This window comes from Sinohyriopsis cumingii, chromosome 10, assembly GCF_028554795.1.
Source record: "Sinohyriopsis cumingii isolate HCF-2022 chromosome 10, ASM2855479v2, whole genome shotgun sequence".
NCBI lineage: Eukaryota > Metazoa > Mollusca > Bivalvia > Unionida > Unionidae > Sinohyriopsis > Sinohyriopsis cumingii.
This window is the reverse complement of record NC_142970.1, coordinates 11,580,953-11,604,899: the sequence shown is the minus strand read 5'-3', so window position 1 is coordinate 11,604,899 and position 23,947 is coordinate 11,580,953. Positions and strand designations below refer to the sequence as shown.

Below are 23,947 nucleotides of genomic sequence, written 5' to 3'. Positions count from 1 at the left end.
CGTGATGAACTTGTTTTTTGCATTATGAACTTGTTTGGTTCATCATGAACTTGTTTATGCATCATGAACTTGTTTGATGCATCATAAACTTGTTTATGCATCATGAACTTGTTGCATCATGAACTTGTTTGATGCATCATGAACTTGTTTGATGCATTACAAACTTGTTTGATGCATCATGAACTTGCTTAATGCATCATAAACTTGTTTGATGCATCATGAACATTTTGCATCATGAACTTATTGCATCATGAACTTGTTTATGCATCATGAACTTGTTGCATCATGAACTTGTTTATGCATCATGAACTTGTTGCATCATGAACTTGTTTATGCATCATGAACTTGCTGGATTATGATCTTGTTTGATGCATCATGAACTTGTTGCATCATGAACTTGTTTATGCATCATGAACTTGTTACCTCATGAACTTGTTGCATTATAAACTTGTTTGATGCATCATTAACTTGTTGCATCATGAACTTGTTGCATTATGAACTTGTTTGATGCATCATGAACTTGTTTCATCATGAACTTGTTTATGCATCATGAAGTTGTTGCATCATGAACTTGTTTGATGCATCATGAACTTGTTGCATCATGAACTTTTTGCCTCATGAACTTGTTTATGCCTCATGAACTTGTTGCATCATGAACTTGTTTGGTGCATCATGAACTCGTTTCATGCATCATGAACATGCTTATGCTTGATGAACTTGCTTGATGCATCATGAACTTGTTTGATGCATCATGAACTTGTTGCATCATGAACTTGTTTGATGCTTCATGAACTTATCTGATGCATCATGAACTTGTTTGATGGATCATAAACTTGTTTGATGCGTCATGAACTTGTTGCATAATGAAAATGTTGCATCATGAATTTGTTTGATGCATCATGAACTTGTTTGATACATCTTGAACTTGTTTGATGCGTGATGAACTTGTTTTTTGCATTATGAACTTGTTTGGTTCATCATGAACTTTTTTATGCATCATGAACTTGTTGCATCATGAACTTGTTTATGCATCATGAACTTGTTGCATTATGAACTTGTTTGATGCATCATGAACTTGTTTATGCATCATGAACTTGTTGCATCATGAACTTGTTTATGCATCATGAACTTGCTGGATTATGATCTTGTTTGATGCATCATGAACTTGTTGCATCATGAACTTGTTTATGCATCATGAACTTGTTACCTCATGAACTTGTTGCATTATAAACTTGTTTGATGCATCATTAACTTGTTGCATCATGAACTTGTTGCATTATGAACTTGTTTGATGCATCATGAACTTGTTTCATCATGAACTTGTTTATGCATCATGAAGTTGTTGCATCATGAACTTGTTTGATGCATCATGAACTTGTTGCATCATGAACTTGTTTATGCATCATGAACTTGTTGCATTATGAACTTGTTTGATGCATCATGAACTTGTTTATGCATCATGAACTTGTTGCATCATGAACTTGTTTATGCATCATGAACTTGCTGGATTATGATCTTGTTTGATGCATCATGAACTTGTTGCATCATGAACTTGTTTATGCATCATGAACTTGTTACCTCATGAACTTGTTGCATTATAAACTTGTTTGATGCATCATTAACTTGTTGCATCATGAACTTGTTGCATTATGAACTTGTTTGATGCATCATGAACTTGTTTCATCATGAACTTGTTTATGCATCATGAAGTTGTTGCATCATGAACTTGTTTGATGCATCATGAACTTGTTGCATCATGAACTTTTTGCCTCATGAACTTGTTTATGCCTCATGAACTTGTTGCATCATGAACTTGTTTGGTGCATCATGAACTCGTTTCATGCATCATGAACATGCTTATGCTTGATGAACTTGCTTGATGCATCATGAACTTGTTTGATGCATCATGAACTTGTTGCATCATGAACTTGTTTGATGCTTCATGAACTTATCTGATGCATCATGAACTTGTTTGATGGATCATAAACTTGTTTGATGCATCATGAACTTGTTGCATAATGAAAATGTTGCATCATGAATTTGTTTGATGCATCATGAACTTGTTTGATACATCTTGAACTTGTTTGATGCGTGATGAACTTGTTTTTTGCATTATGAACTTGTTTGGTTCATCATGAACTTTTTTATGCATCATGAACTTGTTGCATCATGAACTTGTTTATGCATCATGAACTTGTTGCATTATGAACTTGTTTGATGCATCATGAACTTGTTTATGCATCATGAACTTGTTGCATCATGAACTTGTTTATGCATCATGAACTTGCTGGATTATGATCTTGTTTGATGCATCATGAACTTGTTGCATCATGAACTTGTTTATGCATCATGAACTTGTTACCTCATGAACTTGTTGCATTATAAACTTGTTTGATGCATCATTAACTTGTTGCATCATGAACTTGTTGCATTATGAACTTGTTTGATGCATCATGAACTTGTTTCATCATGAACTTGTTTATGCATCATGAAGTTGTTGCATCATGAACTTGTTTGATGCATCATGAACTTGTTGCATCATGAACTTGTTTATGCATCATGAACTTGTTGCATTATGAACTTGTTTGATGCATCATGAACTTGTTTATGCATCATGAACTTGTTGCATCATGAACTTGTTTATGCATCATGAACTTGCTGGATTATGATCTTGTTTGATGCATCATGAACTTGTTGCATCATGAACTTGTTTATGCATCATGAACTTGTTACCTCATGAACTTGTTGCATTATAAACTTGTTTGATGCATCATTAACTTGTTGCATCATGAACTTGTTGCATTATGAACTTGTTTGATGCATCATGAACTTGTTTCATCATGAACTTGTTTATGCATCATGAAGTTGTTGCATCATGAACTTGTTTGATGCATCATGAACTTGTTGCATCATGAACTTTTTGCCTCATGAACTTGTTTATGCATCATGAACTTGTTGCATCATGAACTTGTTTGGTGCATCATGAACTCGTTTGATGCATCATGAACATGCTTATGCTTGATGAACTTGCTTGATGCATCATGAACTTGTTTGATGCATCATGAACATGTTGCATCATGAACTTGTTTGATGCTTCATGAACTTATCTGATGCATCATGAACTTGTTTGATGGATCATAAACTTGTTTGATGCATCATGAACTTGTTTGATGTATCATAAACTTGTTTGATGCATCATGAACTTGTTGCATAATGAAAATGTTGCATCATGAATTTGTTTGATGCATCATGAACTTGTTTGATACATCTTGAACTTGTTTGATGCGTGATGAACTTGTTTTTTGCATTATGAACTTGTTTGGTTCATCATGAACTTGTTTATGCATCATGAACTTGTTTGATGCATCATAAACTTGTTTATGCATCATGAACTTGTTGCATCATGAACTTGTTTGATGCATCATGAACTTGTTTGATGCATTACAAACTTGTTTGATGCATCATGAACTTGCTTAATGCATCATAAACTTGTTTGATGCATCATGAACATTTTGCATCATGAACTTATTGCATCATGAACTTGTTTATGCATCATGAACTTGTTGCATCATGAACTTGTTTATGCATCATGAACTTGTTGCATCATGAACTTGTTTATGCATCATGAACTTGCTGGATTATGATCTTGTTTGATGCATCATGAACTTGTTGCATCATGAACTTGTTTATGCATCATGAACTTGTTACCTCATGAACTTGTTGCATTATAAACTTGTTTGATGCATCATTAACTTGTTGCATCATGAACTTGTTGCATTATGAACTTGTTTGATGCATCATGAACTTGTTTCATCATGAACTTGTTTATGCATCATGAAGTTGTTGCATCATGAACTTGTTTGATGCATCATGAACTTGTTGCATCATGAACTTTTTGCCTCATGAACTTGTTTATGCCTCATGAACTTGTTGCATCATGAACTTGTTTGGTGCATCATGAACTCGTTTCATGCATCATGAACATGCTTATGCTTGATGAACTTGCTTGATGCATCATGAACTTGTTTGATGCATCATGAACTTGTTGCATCATGAACTTGTTTGATGCTTCATGAACTTATCTGATGCATCATGAACTTGTTTGATGGATCATAAACTTGTTTGATGCATCATGAACTTGTTGCATAATGAAAATGTTGCATCATGAATTTGTTTGATGCATCATGAACTTGTTTGATACATCTTGAACTTGTTTGATGCGTGATGAACTTGTTTTTTGCATTATGAACTTGTTTGGTTCATCATGAACTTTTTTATGCATCATGAACTTGTTGCATCATGAACTTGTTTATGCATCATGAACTTGTTGCATTATGAACTTGTTTGATGCATCATGAACTTGTTTATGCATCATGAACTTGTTGCATCATGAACTTGTTTATGCATCATGAACTTGCTGGATTATGATCTTGTTTGATGCATCATGAACTTGTTGCATCATGAACTTGTTTATGCATCATGAACTTGTTACCTCATGAACTTGTTGCATTATAAACTTGTTTGATGCATCATTAACTTGTTGCATCATGAACTTGTTGCATTATGAACTTGTTTGATGCATCATGAACTTGTTTCATCATGAACTTGTTTATGCATCATGAAGTTGTTGCATCATGAACTTGTTTGATGCATCATGAACTTGTTGCATCATGAACTTGTTTATGCATCATGAACTTGTTGCATTATGAACTTGTTTGATGCATCATGAACTTGTTTATGCATCATGAACTTGTTGCATCATGAACTTGTTTATGCATCATGAACTTGCTGGATTATGATCTTGTTTGATGCATCATGAACTTGTTGCATCATGAACTTGTTTATGCATCATGAACTTGTTACCTCATGAACTTGTTGCATTATAAACTTGTTTGATGCATCATTAACTTGTTGCATCATGAACTTGTTGCATTATGAACTTGTTTGATGCATCATGAACTTGTTTCATCATGAACTTGTTTATGCATCATGAAGTTGTTGCATCATGAACTTGTTTGATGCATCATGAACTTGTTGCATCATGAACTTTTTGCCTCATGAACTTGTTTATGCATCATGAACTTGTTGCATCATGAACTTGTTTGGTGCATCATGAACTCGTTTTGATGCATCATGAACATGCTTATGCTTGATGAACTTGCTTGATGCATCATGAACTTGTTTGATGCATCATGAACATGTTGCATCATGAACTTGTTTGATGCTTCATGAACTTATCTGATGCATCATGAACTTGTTTGATGGATCATAAACTTGTTTGATGCATCATGAACTTGTTTGATGTATCATAAACTTGTTTGATGCATCATGAACTTGTTGCATAATGAAAATGTTGCATCATGAATTTGTTTGATGCATCATGAACTTGTTTGATACATCTTGAACTTGTTTGATGCGTGATGAACTTGTTTTTTGCATTATGAACTTGTTTGGTTCATCATGAACTTGTTTATGCATCATGAACTTGTTTGATGCATCATAAACTTGTTTATGCATCATGAACTTGTTGCATCATGAACTTGTTTGATGCATTACAAACTTGTTTGATGCATCATGAACTTGCTTAATGCATCATAAACTTGTTTGATGCATCATGAACATTTTGCATCATGAACTTATTGCATCATGAACTTGTTTATGCATCATGAACTTGTTGCATCATGAACTTGTTTATGCATCATGAACTTGTTGCATCATGAACTTGTTTATGCATCATGAACTTGCTGGATTATGATCTTGTTTGATGCATCATGAACTTGTTGCATCATGAGCTTGTTTATGCATCATGAACTTGTTACCTCATGAACTTGTTGCATTATAAACTTGTTTGATGCATCATTAACTTGTTGCATCATGAACTTGTTGCATTATGAACTTGTTTGATGCATCATGAACTTGTTTCATCATGAACTTGTTTATGCATCATGAAGTTGTTGCATCATGAACTTGTTTGATGCATCATGAACTTGTTGCATCATGAACTTTTTGCCTCATGAACTTGTTTATGCCTCATGAACTTGTTGCATCATGAACTTGTTTGGTGCATCATGAACTCGTTTCATGCATCATGAACATGCTTATGCTTGATGAACTTGCTTGATGCATCATGAACTTGTTTGATGCATCATGAACTTGTTGCATCATGAACTTGTTTGATGCTTCATGAACTTATCTGATGCATCATGAACTTGTTTGATGGATCATAAACTTGTTTGATGCATCATGAACTTGTTGCATAATGAAAATGTTGCATCATGAATTTGTTTGATGCATCATGAACTTGTTTGATACATCTTGAACTTGTTTGATGCGTGATGAACTTGTTTTTTGCATTATGAACTTGTTTGGTTCATCATGAACTTTTTTATGCATCATGAACTTGTTGCATCATGAACTTGTTTTATCATGTTTGATGTATTATGAACTTGTTTCTTGCATCATGAACTTGTTTGATGCGTCATAAACTTGTTTGATGCATCATGAACTTGTTTGATGCATTATGAACTTTTTTGATGCATCATGAACTTGTTTGATGCACTATAAACTTGTTTGATGCTTCATAGACTTGTTGATGGATCATGAACTTGTTTGTTGCATTATGGACTTGTTTATGCATCATGAACTTGTTGCATCATGAACTTGTTTGATGCATCATGAACTTGTTTGATGCATTATGAGCTCCTTTGATGCATAATTAACTTGTTTGATGTATCATGAACTTGTTTAATGCATTATGAACTTGTTTGATGCATCATGAACTTGTTTGATGCATCATGAACTTGTTGCATCATGAAATTGTTTGATGCATTATAAACTTGTTTGATGCATTATGAACTTGTTTAATGCATTATAAAATTGTTTGATGCATCGTGAACTTTCTTCATGCATTAGGAACTTGTTTGATGCATTACAAGCTTGTCTGATGCATTACAAATTTGTTTGATCTATTCTAAACTTTTTTATGCATTATGAACTTGTTTGATGCATTATGGACTTGTTTGATGCATAATGAACTTGCTTTATGCATCATGAACTTATTTGATGCATCATGAACTTGTTTTTGCATCATGAACTTGTTTCGTGCATTAGGAACTTGTTTGATGCATTACAAACTTGTTTGATGCATTACAAACTTGTTTGATGCATTACAAACTTGTTTGATCTATTCAAAACTTTTTTATGCATTATGAACTTGTTTGATCCATTATGGACTTGTTTGATGCATCATGTTAGTTTTGATGCATTATGAACTTGTTTGTTGTATCATGAACTTGTTTGATGCATCATGAACTTGTTTTTTGTATGATGAACTTGTTTTATGCATCATAAACTTGTTTGATGCATCATAAACTTGTTGGATGTATTATTGTATTATGAACTTGTTTGATGCATCATGAACTTGTTTGATGCATCATAAACTTGTTTGTTGTATTATGAACCTGTTTGTTGCATCATGTGCTTGTTTGATTCATCATGAACTTGGTTGATGCATCATAAACTTGTTTTTTGTATCATGAACTTGTTTTATGCATCATAAACTTGTTTATGTATCATAAGCTTGTTTGATGTATTATGAACTTGTTTGTTGCATCATGAACTTGTTTGATGCATCATGAACTTGTTGCATCATGAACTTGTTTGATGTATTATGAAATTGTTTGATGCATTATGAACTTGTTTGATGCATCATGAACTTGTTGCATCATGAACTTGTTTGATGCATTATGAACTTGTTTGATGCATTATGAACTTGTTTGATGCATTATGAACTTGTTTGATGCATTATGAACTTGTTTGATGCATCATAAACTTGTTTGATGCATTATGAACTTGTTTGATGCATCATGAACTTGTTTGATGCATTATGAACTTGTTTTTTGCATCATGAACTTGTTTGATGCATTATGAACTTGTTTGATGCATCATCAACTTGTTTGATGCATTTTGAACTTTTTTGATGCATCATGAACTTTTTTGATGCACTATGAACTTGTTTGATGCATCATAAACTTGTATGATGTATTATGAACTTGTTTTTTGCATCATGAACTTGTTTGATGCATCGTAAACTTGTTTGATGCATCATGAACTTGTTTGATGCATTATGAACTTTTTTGATGCATCATGAACTTGTTTGATGCACTATGAACTTGTTTGATGCTTCATAGACTTGTTTGATGCATCATGAACTTGTTTGATGCATCATAAACTTGTTTGATGTATTATGAACTTTTTTTTGCACCATAAACTTGTTTGATGCATCGTAAACTTTTTTGATGCATCTTGAACTTGTTTGATGCATTATGAACTTTTGTGATGCATCATGAACTTGTTTGATGCACTGTGAACTTGTTTGATGCTTCATAGACTTGTTTGATGCATCATGAACTTGTTTGAAGCATCATAAACTTGTTTGATGCATCATGAACTTGTTTGATGCATCATGAAGTTGTTTGATGCATTATGAACTTATTTGAGATATTATCAACTTGTTTGTTCCATCATAAACTTGTTTGATGCGTCATAAACTTGTTTGATGTATTATGAACTTGTTTTTGCATCATGAACTTGTTTGATGCACCATGAACTTGTTTATGCATTGTGAACTTGTTTGATTCATCATAAACTTGTTTATGCATCATGAACTTGTTGCATCATGAACTTGTTTGATGCATCATGAACTTGTTTGATGCATTACAAACTTGTTTGATGCATCATGAACTTGCTTAATGCATCATAAACTTGTTTGATGCATCATGAACTTGTTGCATCATGAACTTATTGCATCATGAACTTGTTTATGCATCATGAACTTGTTTGATGCATCATGAACTTGTTTATGCATCATGAACTTGTTTGATGCATCATGAACTTTTGTGATGCATCATGAACTTGTTTTTTATCATGAACTTGTTTGATGCATCATGAAGTTGTTTGATGCATTATGAACTTTTTTGAGATATTATAAACTTGTTTGATGCATCGTAAACTTGCTTGATGCATCATGAACTTGTTTGATGCATTATGAATTTGTTTTTTGCATCATGAACTTGTTTGATGCATTATGAACTTGTTTGATGCATCATAAACTTGCTTGATGCATTATGAACTTTTTTGATGCATCATGAATTTGCTTGATGCACTATGAACTTTTTTGATGCTTCATAGACTTGTTTTGATGCATCATGAACTTGTTTGATGCATCATAATCTTGTTTGATGTATTATGAACTTGTTTCTTGCATCATGAACTTGTTTGATGCGTCATAAACTTGTTTGATGCATCATGAACTTGTTTGATGCATTATGAACTTTTTTGATGCATCATGAACTTGTTTGATGCACTATGAACTTGTTTGATGCTTCATAGACTTGTTGATGGATCATGAACTTGTTTGATGCATCATAAACATTTTTGATGCATCATGAACTTGTTTGATGCATCATGAAATTGTTTTGATGCATTATGAACTTATTTGAGATATTATAAACTTTTTTGTTGCATCATAAACTTGTTTGATGCATCATAAACTTGTTTGCTGTATTATGAACTTGTTTTGCATCATGAACTTGTTTGATGCATCATGAACTTGTTTTCTTATCATGAACTTGTTTGATGCATCATGAAGTTGTTTGATGCATTATGAACTTATTTGAGATATTATAAATTTGTTTGATGCATCGTAAACTTGTTTGTTGCATCCTGAACTTGTTTGATGCATTATGAACTTGTTTGATGCTTCATACACTTGTTTGATGCATCATAAACGTGTTTGATGCATCATGAACTTGTTTGTTGCATCATGAAATTATTTGATGCATTATGCACTTATTTGAGATATTATAAACTTGTTTGATGCATCATAAACTTTTTTGATGCATCATGAACTTGTTTGATGCATCATAAATTTGTTTGATGTTTTATGAACTTGTTTTTTGCATCATGGACTTGTTTGATGCATCGTAAACTTGTTTGATACATCATAAACTTGTTTGATGCATCAAGAATTTGTTTGATGCATCATGAACTTGTTTGATGCCTTATGAACTTATTTGAGATATTATAAACTTGTTTTGTTGCATCATAAACTTGTTTGATGTATTATGAACTTGTTTTTGCATCATGAACTTGTTTGATGCATCATGAGCTTGTTTTTTATATCATGAACTTGTTTGATGCATCATGAAGTTGTTTGATGCATTATGAACTTATTTGAGATATTATAAACTTGTTTGATGCATCATGAACTTGTTTATGCATCATAAACTTGTTTGATGTATTATGAACTTGTTTGTTGCATCATGAACTTGTTTGATGCATCATGAACTTGTTTTTTGTATCATGAACTTGTTTGATTCATCATGAACTTGCTTCATACACTTGTTTGATGCATCATGAACTTGTTTGATGCATCATAAACTTGTTTTATGCATCATAAACTTGTTTGATGTATTATGAACTTGTTTGATGTATCATGAACTTGTTTGATGCATCATGAACTTTCTTTTTTATCATGAACTTGTTTGATGCATCATGAACTTGTTTGATGCATCATAAACTTGTTTGATGTATTATGAACTTGTTTTTGCATCATGAACTTGTTTGATGCATCATGAACTTGTTTTTTGTATCATGAACTTGTTTGATGCATTATAAACTTGTTTTTTGTATCATAAACTTGTTTGATGCATCATGAAGTTGTTTGATGGACTATGAACTTGTTCAAATCTTCATGCACTTGTTTGATGCATCATAAATTTATTTGATGCATCATGAACTTGTTTTATGCTTCATACACTTGTTTGATGCATCATGAACTTGTTTGATGCATCATAAACTTGTTTGATGTATTATGAACTTGTTTTTTGCATCATGAACTTGTTCATGCATCATGAAGTTGTTTGATGCATTATGAACTTATTTGAGATATTATAAACTTGTTTGATGCATCATAAACTTGTTTGATGCATCATGAACTTGTTTGATGCATTATGAACTTGTTTGTTGCATCATGAACTTGTTTGATGCATTATGAACTTTTTTGATGCATCATGAACTTGTTTGATGCTTCATACACTTGTTTGATGCATTATGAACTTGTTTGATGCATTATGAACTTGTTTGATGCATCATAAACTTGCTTGATGCTTTGTATACTTGTTTGATGCATCATGAACTTGTTTGATGCATTATAAACTTGTTTGATACATTATGAACTTGTTTGATGCATCATAAACTTTTCTGATGTATCATAAACTTGTTTGATGTATTATAAACATGTTTGATGCATTATGAACTTATTTTGTGCATTATGAACTTGTTTGATCCATTATGAACTTGTTTGTATGACAAACTTTGAAGACAGTTTAGTATTCACATCCTATACACAAATTCTGACATATTGGAACCTTTATATTCCCTTGGCTATGTCAAAGTTATGCACCCAACATGTGTCACCTCTAAATTATCCATTTTCTTCATTTTAGGATAAACGTCGAGAAATGATCGGGAAATATTATGATCAGATTTGTTTCATTCTGAAGAATAAACCAGCATTCCGACACTTGGAGGACTTTTTTCCTATAGATAACACCCAGTTTGACCCTGAGTTAGAGAAACTGAAGAAAAGGATTTTTGAATTGGCTTCAGGTCAGCCATATTGGGGACAGGAAGTGCCTGCCAATTGGCTTCCCTTGGAAGCATCTCTCATGAATCTCAAAGCCTCTGGTATTAAGGTATAGGAGAAAACGATTTTGTGCAAATAATCTTTTTGCCACATAGAAATGTATGATACAACTTGTGTGTACAATATGCAAAATATACCACATAGAAATCTATGATACAACTTTTGTGTACAATATGCAAAATATACCACATATAAATGTATCCTACAACTTGTGTGTACAAAATGCAAAATATACCACATAAAAATGTATGATAAAATTTGTGGGTACAATATGCAAAATATACCACATAGAAATGTATCATACAGCTTGTGTGTACAATATGCAAAATATACCACACAGAAATGTATGATACAACTTGTGTGTGCAATATGCAAAATATACCACATAGAAATGTATCCTACAACTTGTGTGTACAATGTGCAACATAGATTTCAGATTATACAGAAATCTTAACAAACTGTATCAGTGTTGTTAGTTTTTACCTGCTTGCTGTCGAACAAATCATGAGTATGGTTCAAATTTAGCCAGGACTAAAATGTATGTATGATATGAAATCAAAGGATATTTGAATGGTTCTCTGCATCAGGAGATCAGTCCTATTCAGTACAGTGTAGTACACATAACAGCAAAAATTGTTTTGAATAAAATATTGTAATAAATCAAAATGTTAACCACACTGTAACTCCAGGTTTGTTTGCTTTTAATTCATCTGTCTTTCTTGCCAGTGAGGTCTTAATTATGTCCTATCCAAGCAAAAGTAACAAGATATCATGATTGCTGGAACTATCATTATAAAACATATAAATTATGCCATATCTTCTCACTGGAAGAAATGATTGCCTAGTCCTTTTGAATCTTCTCGGTTTTCTTGTGAACTGAGAAAATCTAACCTCACATCCCCTTGTTTTGTCCACCTGGGTATGGAGTTTTATTACCAGTCTCAAATAGCTACATCCCCTTCATGTCAGCTTCATAACGATCATCAAACGCAGAGTGTATTTGCAACAGGACATCAAATTTAGTGAGATTCCTTGCAAGTCCTTGCGCTAAACAGTCTGACAATGGTACTTGATCATTTTGGGATGCTTGTATAAGCACCTGTTACAAATATTTTTTCTGGTGCAATGGTGCCTTTATTTCTGTCTACTTGTATGATCATTCCTTTGTCACTGGCACAACCATGCTGTTTTACGAGAGGAATTCCACTGGAGAAGCCCCAGCCATGAGTAATGATAGGTATAGACACCAGTATGGGGAATCCATTTGTTACCGGCCTTCAGTATAATATATGGCAGATGAAACTGTCTCTTAAAGTCAACCATTTTTAAATGAAGGCCATCATAAATACCTTTCAGTTCTGAAAAGACAGACTTTACAGGAAGTCAGTCTGATTAGGTTAGAGAACTTTGTAGTGATTACTTCCCTCCTTGATTAATGGGGCACCAGATAGCCCTACCTGTGCATGCTTATTTAGCAATTTCTTTCTTGGTGCTTGCAACTTCCAATCAATGTATAAATCAGAGACATTCCGGGCAGATTCAATGACCTGGCTGATGTTCTCACCAGATATTGTCAGGCTATTCATTTGGAATGGTACTTTTGGATTTGTTCACTCTAGGGCATCCAGTGATAAACCATTTTGTTACAAGGTTTAACCACAAAATTGAAAATCTTTGTCTTACCGGTTCCTGACCCACTACCTTGGGCAGCGGATGCACTATCAATCAGTTGGGAGAGGTTATGTGCCTTTGCTTACCCCTACACCCCACCGCTACCACCATGGTTTTAGTACTGAGGATAAGAGAGAATTTAATTGGTCATAATTACAAGATACTTATGATAACCCCACTCAGATGGAACAAGACCTGCATCAATGATTTACTTTATATAGCAATAGTAATAAACCAGAAGATTATGACCACACATAATCTTCTCAAACAACCATGGTCAGTGGTGTTCTGCAACTACTGAGACTGTCTGTTGTTTCACACCAGGATGTTAACAGGGCAGCCTTGTAAGAAAAGAATTTAGAATTTCTGGGATTGTGGAGAATCTCAAGAGTGAATAGGCCATTCACTCGGAAGGAATATGAGTGCATGTAGCGAGTTTTCAGGAACAGGTACAGAGTAAATGATATCTCTTCAAGTCTCTCAGTCTCTCAACTGGATGAACCTTTTCTCTGGCTCTACAAGGATAAAAAGTTGGCATCGGTTGCCATCAAAGGCTACCACTCTACACAGTCTGACACATTCAGACCTATTAGTTTTGATTTGAAGAAACAAATTCTCATCCTGTTTCCAAAATAGAATCTGTCCCAGGTCATAACATGGTTCAATTTAGAGAAATTCACGTTGTTAGCCTGAATTATGATAAAGATGTTGTCATAAAAATCCTGTTTCCTAATAGTTTCGTAGATTTTAATTCTCACTACAGATATACCAGTAGCAAAATAACTGAAATACTCGGGAGAATTATGACTATCATGGGTCAAAAATTATATTGCATCCAGAACTGAAAATGTGTAAAACACCTTTGACGGTAAAAAATTAGATTTTCTCCTTGCTGAGAGAGTTGTAATGGTTTTAATCGCACTGTCTTTCATAGGATGGGTTAGTTACCTGATATTATTACATTTTTTTTGAAAATAATCTTAAACTCAATGTGATATTTCTTCCTCTCGTATGATTCTTGTTGATGCTTTGGACATGGTACATTTTGCTATGAAAACCGCATTTCAAAGGTTGTTAGTTGTGAAACCTAAAAATAATTTTAGGCACTCCAGGTGTCCACCGTTCACATATTTTTAATCTTACGTAACTACAATAAAATATTTTGCACAAATCGATTATCAATTGATAAAACTAAAAAATACTAGTTGTGAGAGATAAATTGGCTTTTAATGCCCCAAGATAGCTGAGAGGTCTAAAGTAGTCACCTTTACCAATCCCTGCCATCTCACTGCTGTCCACTTGGAATTGAGTCTAAGCCTCGGCCAGTAGGGGTATATGATGAAGCTTCCTTATGTTGGTGGTTCATTTGGGAGTTTTCCAGGGTTCTTCCTGCACCAGTTACACTGGTCACCACATATAGCCTATGAGGCCTCTGCTGAAAAATGGTATCAAACCCACAACAACAATAAACACGCTTTTCCACACAAACTGTTGAACCGTTGATTAAAACATTATTCATCTTAAGGTGTATTAGTTGGCGTGATTTAAAACATCAGTTCATCACTTTACCTACCAGTAATAATTTAGCATTAATGCATTTCTTAAGTAGAACAAAGTATTTATATGTTTGACTTACAATGTGATAAGTTTAAAAAGAGACATTTTAAAGCCTGTTTAGAATTGCATGCATATGGACAACAGCTGATGCCGTTTGCACTCAAGCACTGTGACCAGTTTTTAAGAAGACTAGCCTTAGACAATGGGGCCCCAAGTTGCCAAGTGGTCTGAAGCATGTAGCCTTATAGATCACTGCCATCTCACCTCTTTCTGCATGGGTTCGAGTCTCAGACTCAGACAATGTGGGTATGTGAGAAAGCTTGCCGGTATATTCTCATGGGTTGGTGGTTCTTTCCAGGGTTTTCCTAACTTCTTCCTCCACCATTGATACTGGCCACCTTGTATAGCCTATTTTGTGCGGAAAAATGGCATTAAACCATAAAACAACAACAACACCCCCACAAAAAAATACTCATGGGATCTTGTCTCTCAAAACTCTTGTAGGTGTTGAATTCAAAACATGATTGTAATCAGGAAGACACAAATCTGCACTGTTTTCTGTAATGACAGTGTTAATTTTGTTCAGAATAGTCTAGTGCACTACCCCAATAATGGACTGTCCTAGAAGTCACATACAATAGCTGGCAGATGCCCATTTGCACCTCTTTGTGAATGGTTGGTTGGAATGCAGAAACACATAGTTTTCAGCAGTCAGGAGTTGGCTAGTGCCAGACAGAATTGTATTATTTATGGAAGGATTATTATTGCTATTGATATTGAATATAATGTTGTCTCAACGTGGGCATTTCTCTTCAAATAAATCGTGATAAGTGGCAGGAGAGGAAGGGCCATTAGTATTTCATTTGAAATTGATGTGTTACAAACTTACTGCACACTTAAATGATTAGTTCGTATTATACATTAAACAGGCATATTTTGTTATTGTTAGATTTTCTTGGTTGCTGGAGCTTCCTTAGTCATACTAATACAATATTTGACACCCTTTAGCTCAGACTCCATTCACATGGTATTTGCAGATCGGTTCTTAATGTTGCTTGTCAGCTGCCATTTTCAGGTGTGTTCTGTGTTCATCTAACAGACTATTCTTGATTACTGTCTCCTACCAGTCTTGTTTAATTACAAGTAGCCCAGTTAGGTACATGTAATTTTATATATTCCAAGTTAATATACCCCTCTCAGCAGCCATTTGAAGTTGAATAGTTCTACTTATTTTATTGATATTTCCAGATTGGACTTGATCAGATAATTTATTTTGTGTATTTAAAGGAATTTCATTTTAGAGGGTTCCATAAATGTTTTTTAATTACATGTACTGAGATACTGGTTGCTGCAAATGGATGTTTAGAATTTGATGTTAATTAACTGTTTCAGTCTTAATTGGTCCCTGAGAAACCACCAGATATAACATCAAGGCTTTTACAAGTTTTACAAGTGATTCTGTTATTCTCTCCAGTTTGGCTATAGTTACAAAATCTCTAAATAAATTAAACTTGTTTTCAGAATCCATTTGATAGCATTTAACCAAATATGACAATAACTTTCCTGATTCACGGCATTGTACAAATGATGTCCATCCACTACGCAACATAACACCACATTTACTAAAACCAACGCTTTCAACTGTCACACTTTAGATAAGCTCAACCAAATTTGACCACTTTTGGCAGGGAGCATCCAGGCATGGAGTCCTTTTATATTTGTACAAGTCTATCCATCATCTAATATAGCTGTATATGCTAAAATTGAAACTAAACTTTCAAATAACTTCATGAAAGCAATTCAGCAGATTCTGTTAATTTGGAAGAGATTTTTATATAACAACATTTAATCATACTTGTCAGCAATTGTTTGATAAAAAATGACAAATTATCCAAATTTTTTACACAGCCACACATGTAGTTAGTTTTTTTTAGCAGATTTCAGTTTTTTGAGTGATATCAGATCATGCGAATGATCTCATGCCATGAGGGATTTCACACCATGTGAGTGATCTCAGATGATGTGATGACAGACCATGTAAACAATTTTAAACCACATAATTATTTAAGTGATCAAAGACCATTTAAACAATTTTTGGTCAACCTGGGCCTCATATAAATGATTCTGCTGGCATTAATTTCACTTATATGTTCTTGATAAAGGCATGACAGTCATATCGTGAAGAACATAGAAAATAAAGGGAGATAAAATGTGGTGAATGTAATATTCGGATAATTAAAACTAATTAAGATAAGCCATCATAACAAATAAATTGACCCTTGGTCACTGAAGATGTGATATTAAATCACATATGGAGTTTCTGTAATTCCAAGATTTTATCTCTGACAAAACTATTGTTATTTCTTTTTTCTGTCAGGTCATTCCACACAGTCTAGTTGAGGAGATGAATCAGGCAGGGGCTGTTCCGATTAAGACCACAGAACAACTGGACCTGTTCCTTAGGTTCCAACATGAGACAGGCAATTTCATCTACTTTAGGTAAAAAGAAAGACCCCTTAGGCTTTTGGGATACTGATTATTGTACCAGTTTCAGACCTGCCAACCCTTACAATATTGCTGTAAGTCTTAACTTAAAATACAGACTTACAGAATAAAGGAAAAACTACAGAAGTATGATTATTGCGGTAAGATCCAGGTAATTGGCTCATCTGTTTTTTATTTGGATCCGGGTTTCACATTATCTTTATTGGAATTAGCTAGAGAATCAGACTAGCTTGATAGTTGTATCTCAGACGCTTTAAACTGAATGTATTTTTACAGGCAAAGCATCTGCATGATCAAATTATTGATGATATATTTTGTTTAAAAATGGCATCTAGCTACTGATACATGCTAAAGACGAAAGGAAAAAATAAGCCTCTTCAAAATGTTTTAATAATCAATACAGAAGGATAAAAAAGATATTCATATTGTTCCGAATAAAAGTGGAAAGGGACACAGTTACTTTTATTTGACATTAAAGTGTCGTTTAGAGTATGTCACATGGCGGGAGTTACGATTGCCATCGTGTGTACTAACGAAAAAATCCAAGAATTACGTCAAGTTGAGAGATAGCAACTAACCATTGATTTGCATAGGGTTTGGAACTGAAGCTTGTGCGACTGTACTAGAAGTTGATAGATGTATGTGTTGTTATGTATATTTAATAATATATGATTTAAATGTTTGTAAGTTTTAAAATATTTCTATTTTTTTTTTTTTATTTCATTATCTGTCATATTAATGTAGTTCTTTTTATTAGAAACTCTTACTTTTTCCAGAAAATAGTTTGACCTTGACTGTTGTTTTAGTGAACACATAAGGCTACTTGGTCTCCGACCTTAATGCAAAATTAGTAGCAGCCACATAAATACATTCTGTTTTTATTTTAAGATGATTGGTTGTTGTCAAGGTCATGATGGGACTACGTGATTTAAGATGTAAACAATTTTTTAAATTTTATTTCTTAGAGTAAAATGATTGGTTTTCGTCAGGATCATGTTAGGCATACGCGATATAAACAATCACGAATCCCCCCTTTTTGATTTCGCAACTTGGGGATTTTTGAAACTGAGTTTTAGAGTACGATAAAACCTTTGTTTTAGAGAAATAATCTCAGTTGGGCTATTACACTGGAAAGTGTCTGTTGTGTCGTTTGGAGCTATTTAAATTTATTTGAATTCAAAAGGATTAATTCTATTTTTCTGGAAAAAAATACTTGTGCCCATAAAAAAATTCTTGAACAAAGACAGCTCTAATAAAAAAATTTATTCAGATTTCCAAAACTGGAGTGATATTTCTTGCTTCTACATGGAACTGTAGACTTCGAGCCTAAACACGTAACATAAGAGTGTACTTTACAAACTTTTCTGATGAACATAATTTTTTCCATAGATGCATCAGTTTGGAATACCGAACTTTTTAAATACACATTTCCTTACTTGACAGTAGCAGTGCATGATATTTTGTTTCTTCTTACTGGAAACTGGTCAAACTTAACGGAAAATATATTTGCTACCGTACTGAGATGATCATGTCAGGGTTGGCAGGTTTGCAGTTTTATGTATCACATTAAATTTGTATCACCCTAGTTTGGGAAGGGTACCAAAGTGCATGTCATAATATTTGTCTTAAATACCAATAGTTGATGCAGTTATGTAATGTATGTGATGATTGTTCATGTACCTGGATCTATGCACAGTTGGATATAGTGCAAATATACACTCTACTGTTTGCTTTAAATTATAAATGGAGATTTTTGTCTTAAAACCAGCATTTACTTTTAAGTTCATTAGATGCCATTTTCTAACAGTTATATACTGTACTTTCAAATCAATATCAGCTGATATACAAGGGTTGATCCAAATGTTTCTGTAAAACAAATCAAGTGAAACTAATTGAGATAAATTGTGGATCTTTATAAAGAAATAAATATAAAACTTGTTTAAGAATTGTGCATTGATATGATCAGAATCTTTAGTTAAGACACCTGCCTTACACTTGTACCTATCAACAACTTTATTAAATTGAAAGCTGCCTAACATTTAAACCAATTAACAAATTTATTAAATTTAAACCCGCCTTAAATGTAAACCAATCAGTAACATTATTAGGCTGTCATGCAAGTTTTATTTAGGAGATTACCATATGTTGAATTGATCTTTATCAGACTATCACTCAACCTGTAAATCTCAGGGTCATTGGAGACTGGTTGTATTGATCTCTATCAGACTATCACTCAACCTGTAAATCTCAGGGTCATTGGAGACTGGTTGAATTGATCTCTGTCAGACTATCACTCAACCTGTAAATCTCAGGGTCATTGGAGACTGGTTGAATTGATCTCTATCAGACTATCACTCAACCTGTAAATCTCAGGGTCATTGGAGACTGGTTGAATTGATCTCTATCAGACTATCACTCAGCCTGTAAATCTCAGGGTCATTGGAGACTGGTTGAATTGATCTTATCAGACTATCACTCAACCTGTAAATCTCAGGGTCAGTGGAGAAATGGAATATGAATATGCAAACTCTAAAACATAGCTGGTGATTGAGAGGATCCACACACAAATGAACAAGAATGAATCTTAACTATAAATAGAACATGGCTGGTGATTGAGAGGATCCACACACAAATGAACAAGAATGAATCTTAACTATAAATAGAACATGGCTGGTGATTGAGAGGATCCACACTTAAATGAACAAGAATGAATCTTGACTATAAATAGAACATGGCTGGTGATTGAGAGGATCCACACACAAATGAACAAGAATGAATCTTAACTATAAATAGAACATGGCTGGTGATTGAGAGGATCCACACACAAGTGAACAAGAATGAATCTTAACTATAAATAGAACATAGCTTATGTAAATGGACTGTAAACAATCTGATAGAGTGCAAAATATATTGAAAGCACTACCCAAGAGAACTTAATAGATCATGGAACATATAACATTGGCAAAAGGTAATTCATCTCCTAAGTCAGTATGGACTCGTTTTATGAATTTGGCATGTCATGCAAAAGGTAATTCACCTCCTAAGTCATTATGGACTTGTTTTATAAAGTTGGCATGTCACAATTTATTCTCCACTACTTTTTTGTAGTTTAGGAAGACATTGACTTTAGCTTTCTTTTCGTTAATTCCACTTTGATATATACATAGTCGCTAATTTTTATTATTGAATTTCAACCAAATTTCATGTGCAGTTAGAGTAGATGCAGACTGATTGAAATCTAGCTTTCCGATAAAATGGAGATCTGAGGACATAAATAATCTTTAGCTGAAATGTTACTAAAAAAAATGACTGACCATGAATTCAAAGGTCAGCATAACATAAACCTATAATAATATTCATCATATCTTCTCATCTGAAAGGTTACAAAAAATGTGTGACTATGAATTCCAAAGCTCACCAGAACATAAACCTATAACAGTCTTCATCAGATCTACTAATCTGAAAGGTTGCTAAAAATGTGTGACCAGAAATTCCATAGGTCAGCATAACATAAACCTGTAATAATTCATCATATCTACTAATCTGAAAGATTACTAAAAATGTGTGGCCAGGAATTCCAAAGGTCAGCAGAACAAACCTATATACCAGTGTCCATCTGATCTACATGTTATAAGTAGATATAGGTTGTAATTCGATTTGATTTGAGTTCTGTTGTCAGGATTATAACTATTGTTTTGCAGAATTGCATTCTCTGATGTCCATTGATTGCCTTTATATTTCAACACAGTTCATTATAGTACTGCTTTGTTGTATATTGCAACTGAATCTGGTGTCACTGAATTTGGTATGCTACTGGATACAGATGAGATCTTGGATAAATTAAATTAATCTGGTCTGCTACTGAATGGTGATGAGACCTTGGATTAATTGACGGCACTATAATTCTGCTGATTATTATCAGATTTTTAAAAAAAATTGGCATGCTACTGGATTCTGATGAGATCTCGGAAGATTTCAACCGAATCTGGTATGCTAGTGAATAATGATGAAATCTTGGAGGAGTTTAGTAGAATGTTGTATGATATTGGATATTGATGGGATCTTAGGTGATTTCAGCTGAATTTTTTATAGTGATGAGTCTTGGATGAGTTCACTGCTCAGCTGTAATTCCCTTGATGTCAGGTTTCAACTGAATTTTATATGACCTGCAGCCTGATGATATCTTGGAGAAGTTCAGCTGAATTTGGTGTGCCGTTGGATACTAGTGAGATCTTTCATGATTTCACCTGGATTTGGTATGCTACTGAATGCAGATGACATCTTCAAGGAGTGTAAATGAATTTGGTATGCCACTGAACACTGATGAGATCTTGGATGATTTCAACAGAATTTAGGATGCTGCTGCATATTGATGAGATATTGGAGGAATTTAATTGTTTCCATCATCATTTAGATGAGTTAATGCCCCTGCTTACAAGACTGACCAGTTTTCAACACACACAAGTCCTTGATAGATGGTTTGAGGGAAAGAATTGTTCTGGAATCCATAATGCATAATTCATGCCAGTATTATATGAGTTGTGGTGAATTTTCGTTCTTGTGTTAAAATAATAATGTTTTTTATACAATTCATATAAAGATTACCTTCAATCAGATGATTTTCATTCTTATGTTAAAATCATAGTGTTTTGCCTATGATTTACATAAAGTTTATCTTGAATCTGATGACAGTATTTAGCCTTCTTTGTAGAGCAAGGAAATATTCATATCCATTTTCTGTCAATTAATAGAAATTTGCATTGTAATTTTCAGTATGGAAGGTCTGAGGGAGTGGCTTGTGCTTGATCCAACATGGTTAATTGATGCTCTGAAGTCCCTCATCACTGCTGATAAATTCATGTTTAAGAATAACCCATCTATCCAGAGCAAGTTGTTTGAATTCAGAGACAAGGGAAAACTTACTGCTGAATTGATAGGTGTGTATGTTACTAACTTACTTAAGAACTTTTGGTCTCCTTGTAACATAATACATTCCTACATTAAGTCTTAAGAACTCCTGGTCTCCTTTTAATACTTTCCTACATTAAGTCTTAAGAATTCCTGGTCTCCATGTAATACATTCCAGTATTATGTATTAATGTTTCTTGGAAATGTGTTATCCTACAAATGGACTGAAATTTTCCAGACTATATTTATTAGTGCCCTATGGTAATGCTTGACTTGCACTGATCAATGGCAAATGCCCTATAGTAATGCTTAACTTGAACAGATCAGTGGCAAGTGACTTCTTATTACATATCATGTGCTCTGAATTTTTGGACTGAATCTAACAGTCCAACTGTTACCACAGCACACACACACACAGCAGTGTTTTCCAGGCTATATTTTTAACACGGTCCTGTGGAAATATAAATTGTCCAGGTCAATCAGATATGATTTTTATCATGACTTCAGGCTTTCATGATACCATCTTACTCACATGTTCAGTATTTGGCATTTTTCAGTACCTTTAATATGGGAGGGATGTATCATATTAGTCATGAGTGCCCATGCATTATTTACTTATACATTCCAAATGTGTGATATGGTAACTTTGTCAGTATAGGATTGGAGTTCAAGGATAGCAGGCTCAGTAACCACACGGTTCATGTAAAATGAAATATGCTACCAGCAGAATAAAGTGAGGAATGTGTTAAAAGTTACATTAAAATGATCAAGCAAATTACATTAAAGTGATCAAGCACATTAAGCACATTACAATAAAGTGATCAAGCACATTATATTAAAGTGGTCAAGCAAATTACATGAAAGTGATCAATCACATTAAAGTGATCAAGCACATTATATTAAAGTGATTAAGCACATTACATTAAATGATCAAGCACATTACATTAAAGTGATCAAGCATATTACATTAAAATGATCAAGCATATTACATTAAAATGATCAAGCACATTACATTAAAATGATCAAGCACATTAAAGTGATCAAGCACATTAAAGTGATCAAGCACATTGCATTAAAGTGATCAAGCACATTACATTAAAGTGATCAAGCATATTACATTAAAATGATCAAGCATATTACATTAAAATGATAAGCACATTTCATTAAAATGATCAAGCATATTACATTAAAGTGATCAAGCACATTACATTAAAGTGATCAAGCACATTACATTAAATTGATCAAGCACATTACATTAATGTGATCAAGCACATTACATTAAAGTGATCAAGCACATTACATTAAAGTGATCAAGCAAATTACATTAAAATGATCAAGCAAATTACATTAAAATGATCAAGCACATTAAAGTGATCAAGCACATGACATTAAAGTGATCAAGCACATTACATTAAAGTGATCAAGCAAATTACATTAAAGTGATCAAGCACATTACATTAAAATGATCAAGCACATTACATTAAAGTGATCAAGCACATTAAAGTTATCAAGCACATTACATTAAAGTGATCAAGGAAATTACATTAAAATGATCAAGCAAATTACATTAAAATGATCAAGCACATTACATTAAAATGA

General features: G+C 33.5%; 1 protein-coding gene across 1 annotated transcript in view; it reads left to right on the top strand.

Moving 5' to 3' along the window:
• Positions 1-23,947, top strand: part of LOC149789596 (uncharacterized) — an 83,075-nt gene that overhangs the window by 41,697 nt on the left and 17,431 nt on the right. Inside the window, exons 4-6 of the mRNA XM_089973070.1 lie at positions 11,508-11,756; positions 17,313-17,434; positions 22,214-22,377. Of these exons, the coding sequence (XP_089829196.1) occupies positions 11,508-11,756; positions 17,313-17,434; positions 22,214-22,377 (535 nt within the window). The remainder of the gene's footprint in view (positions 1-11,507; positions 11,757-17,312; positions 17,435-22,213; positions 22,378-23,947) is intronic.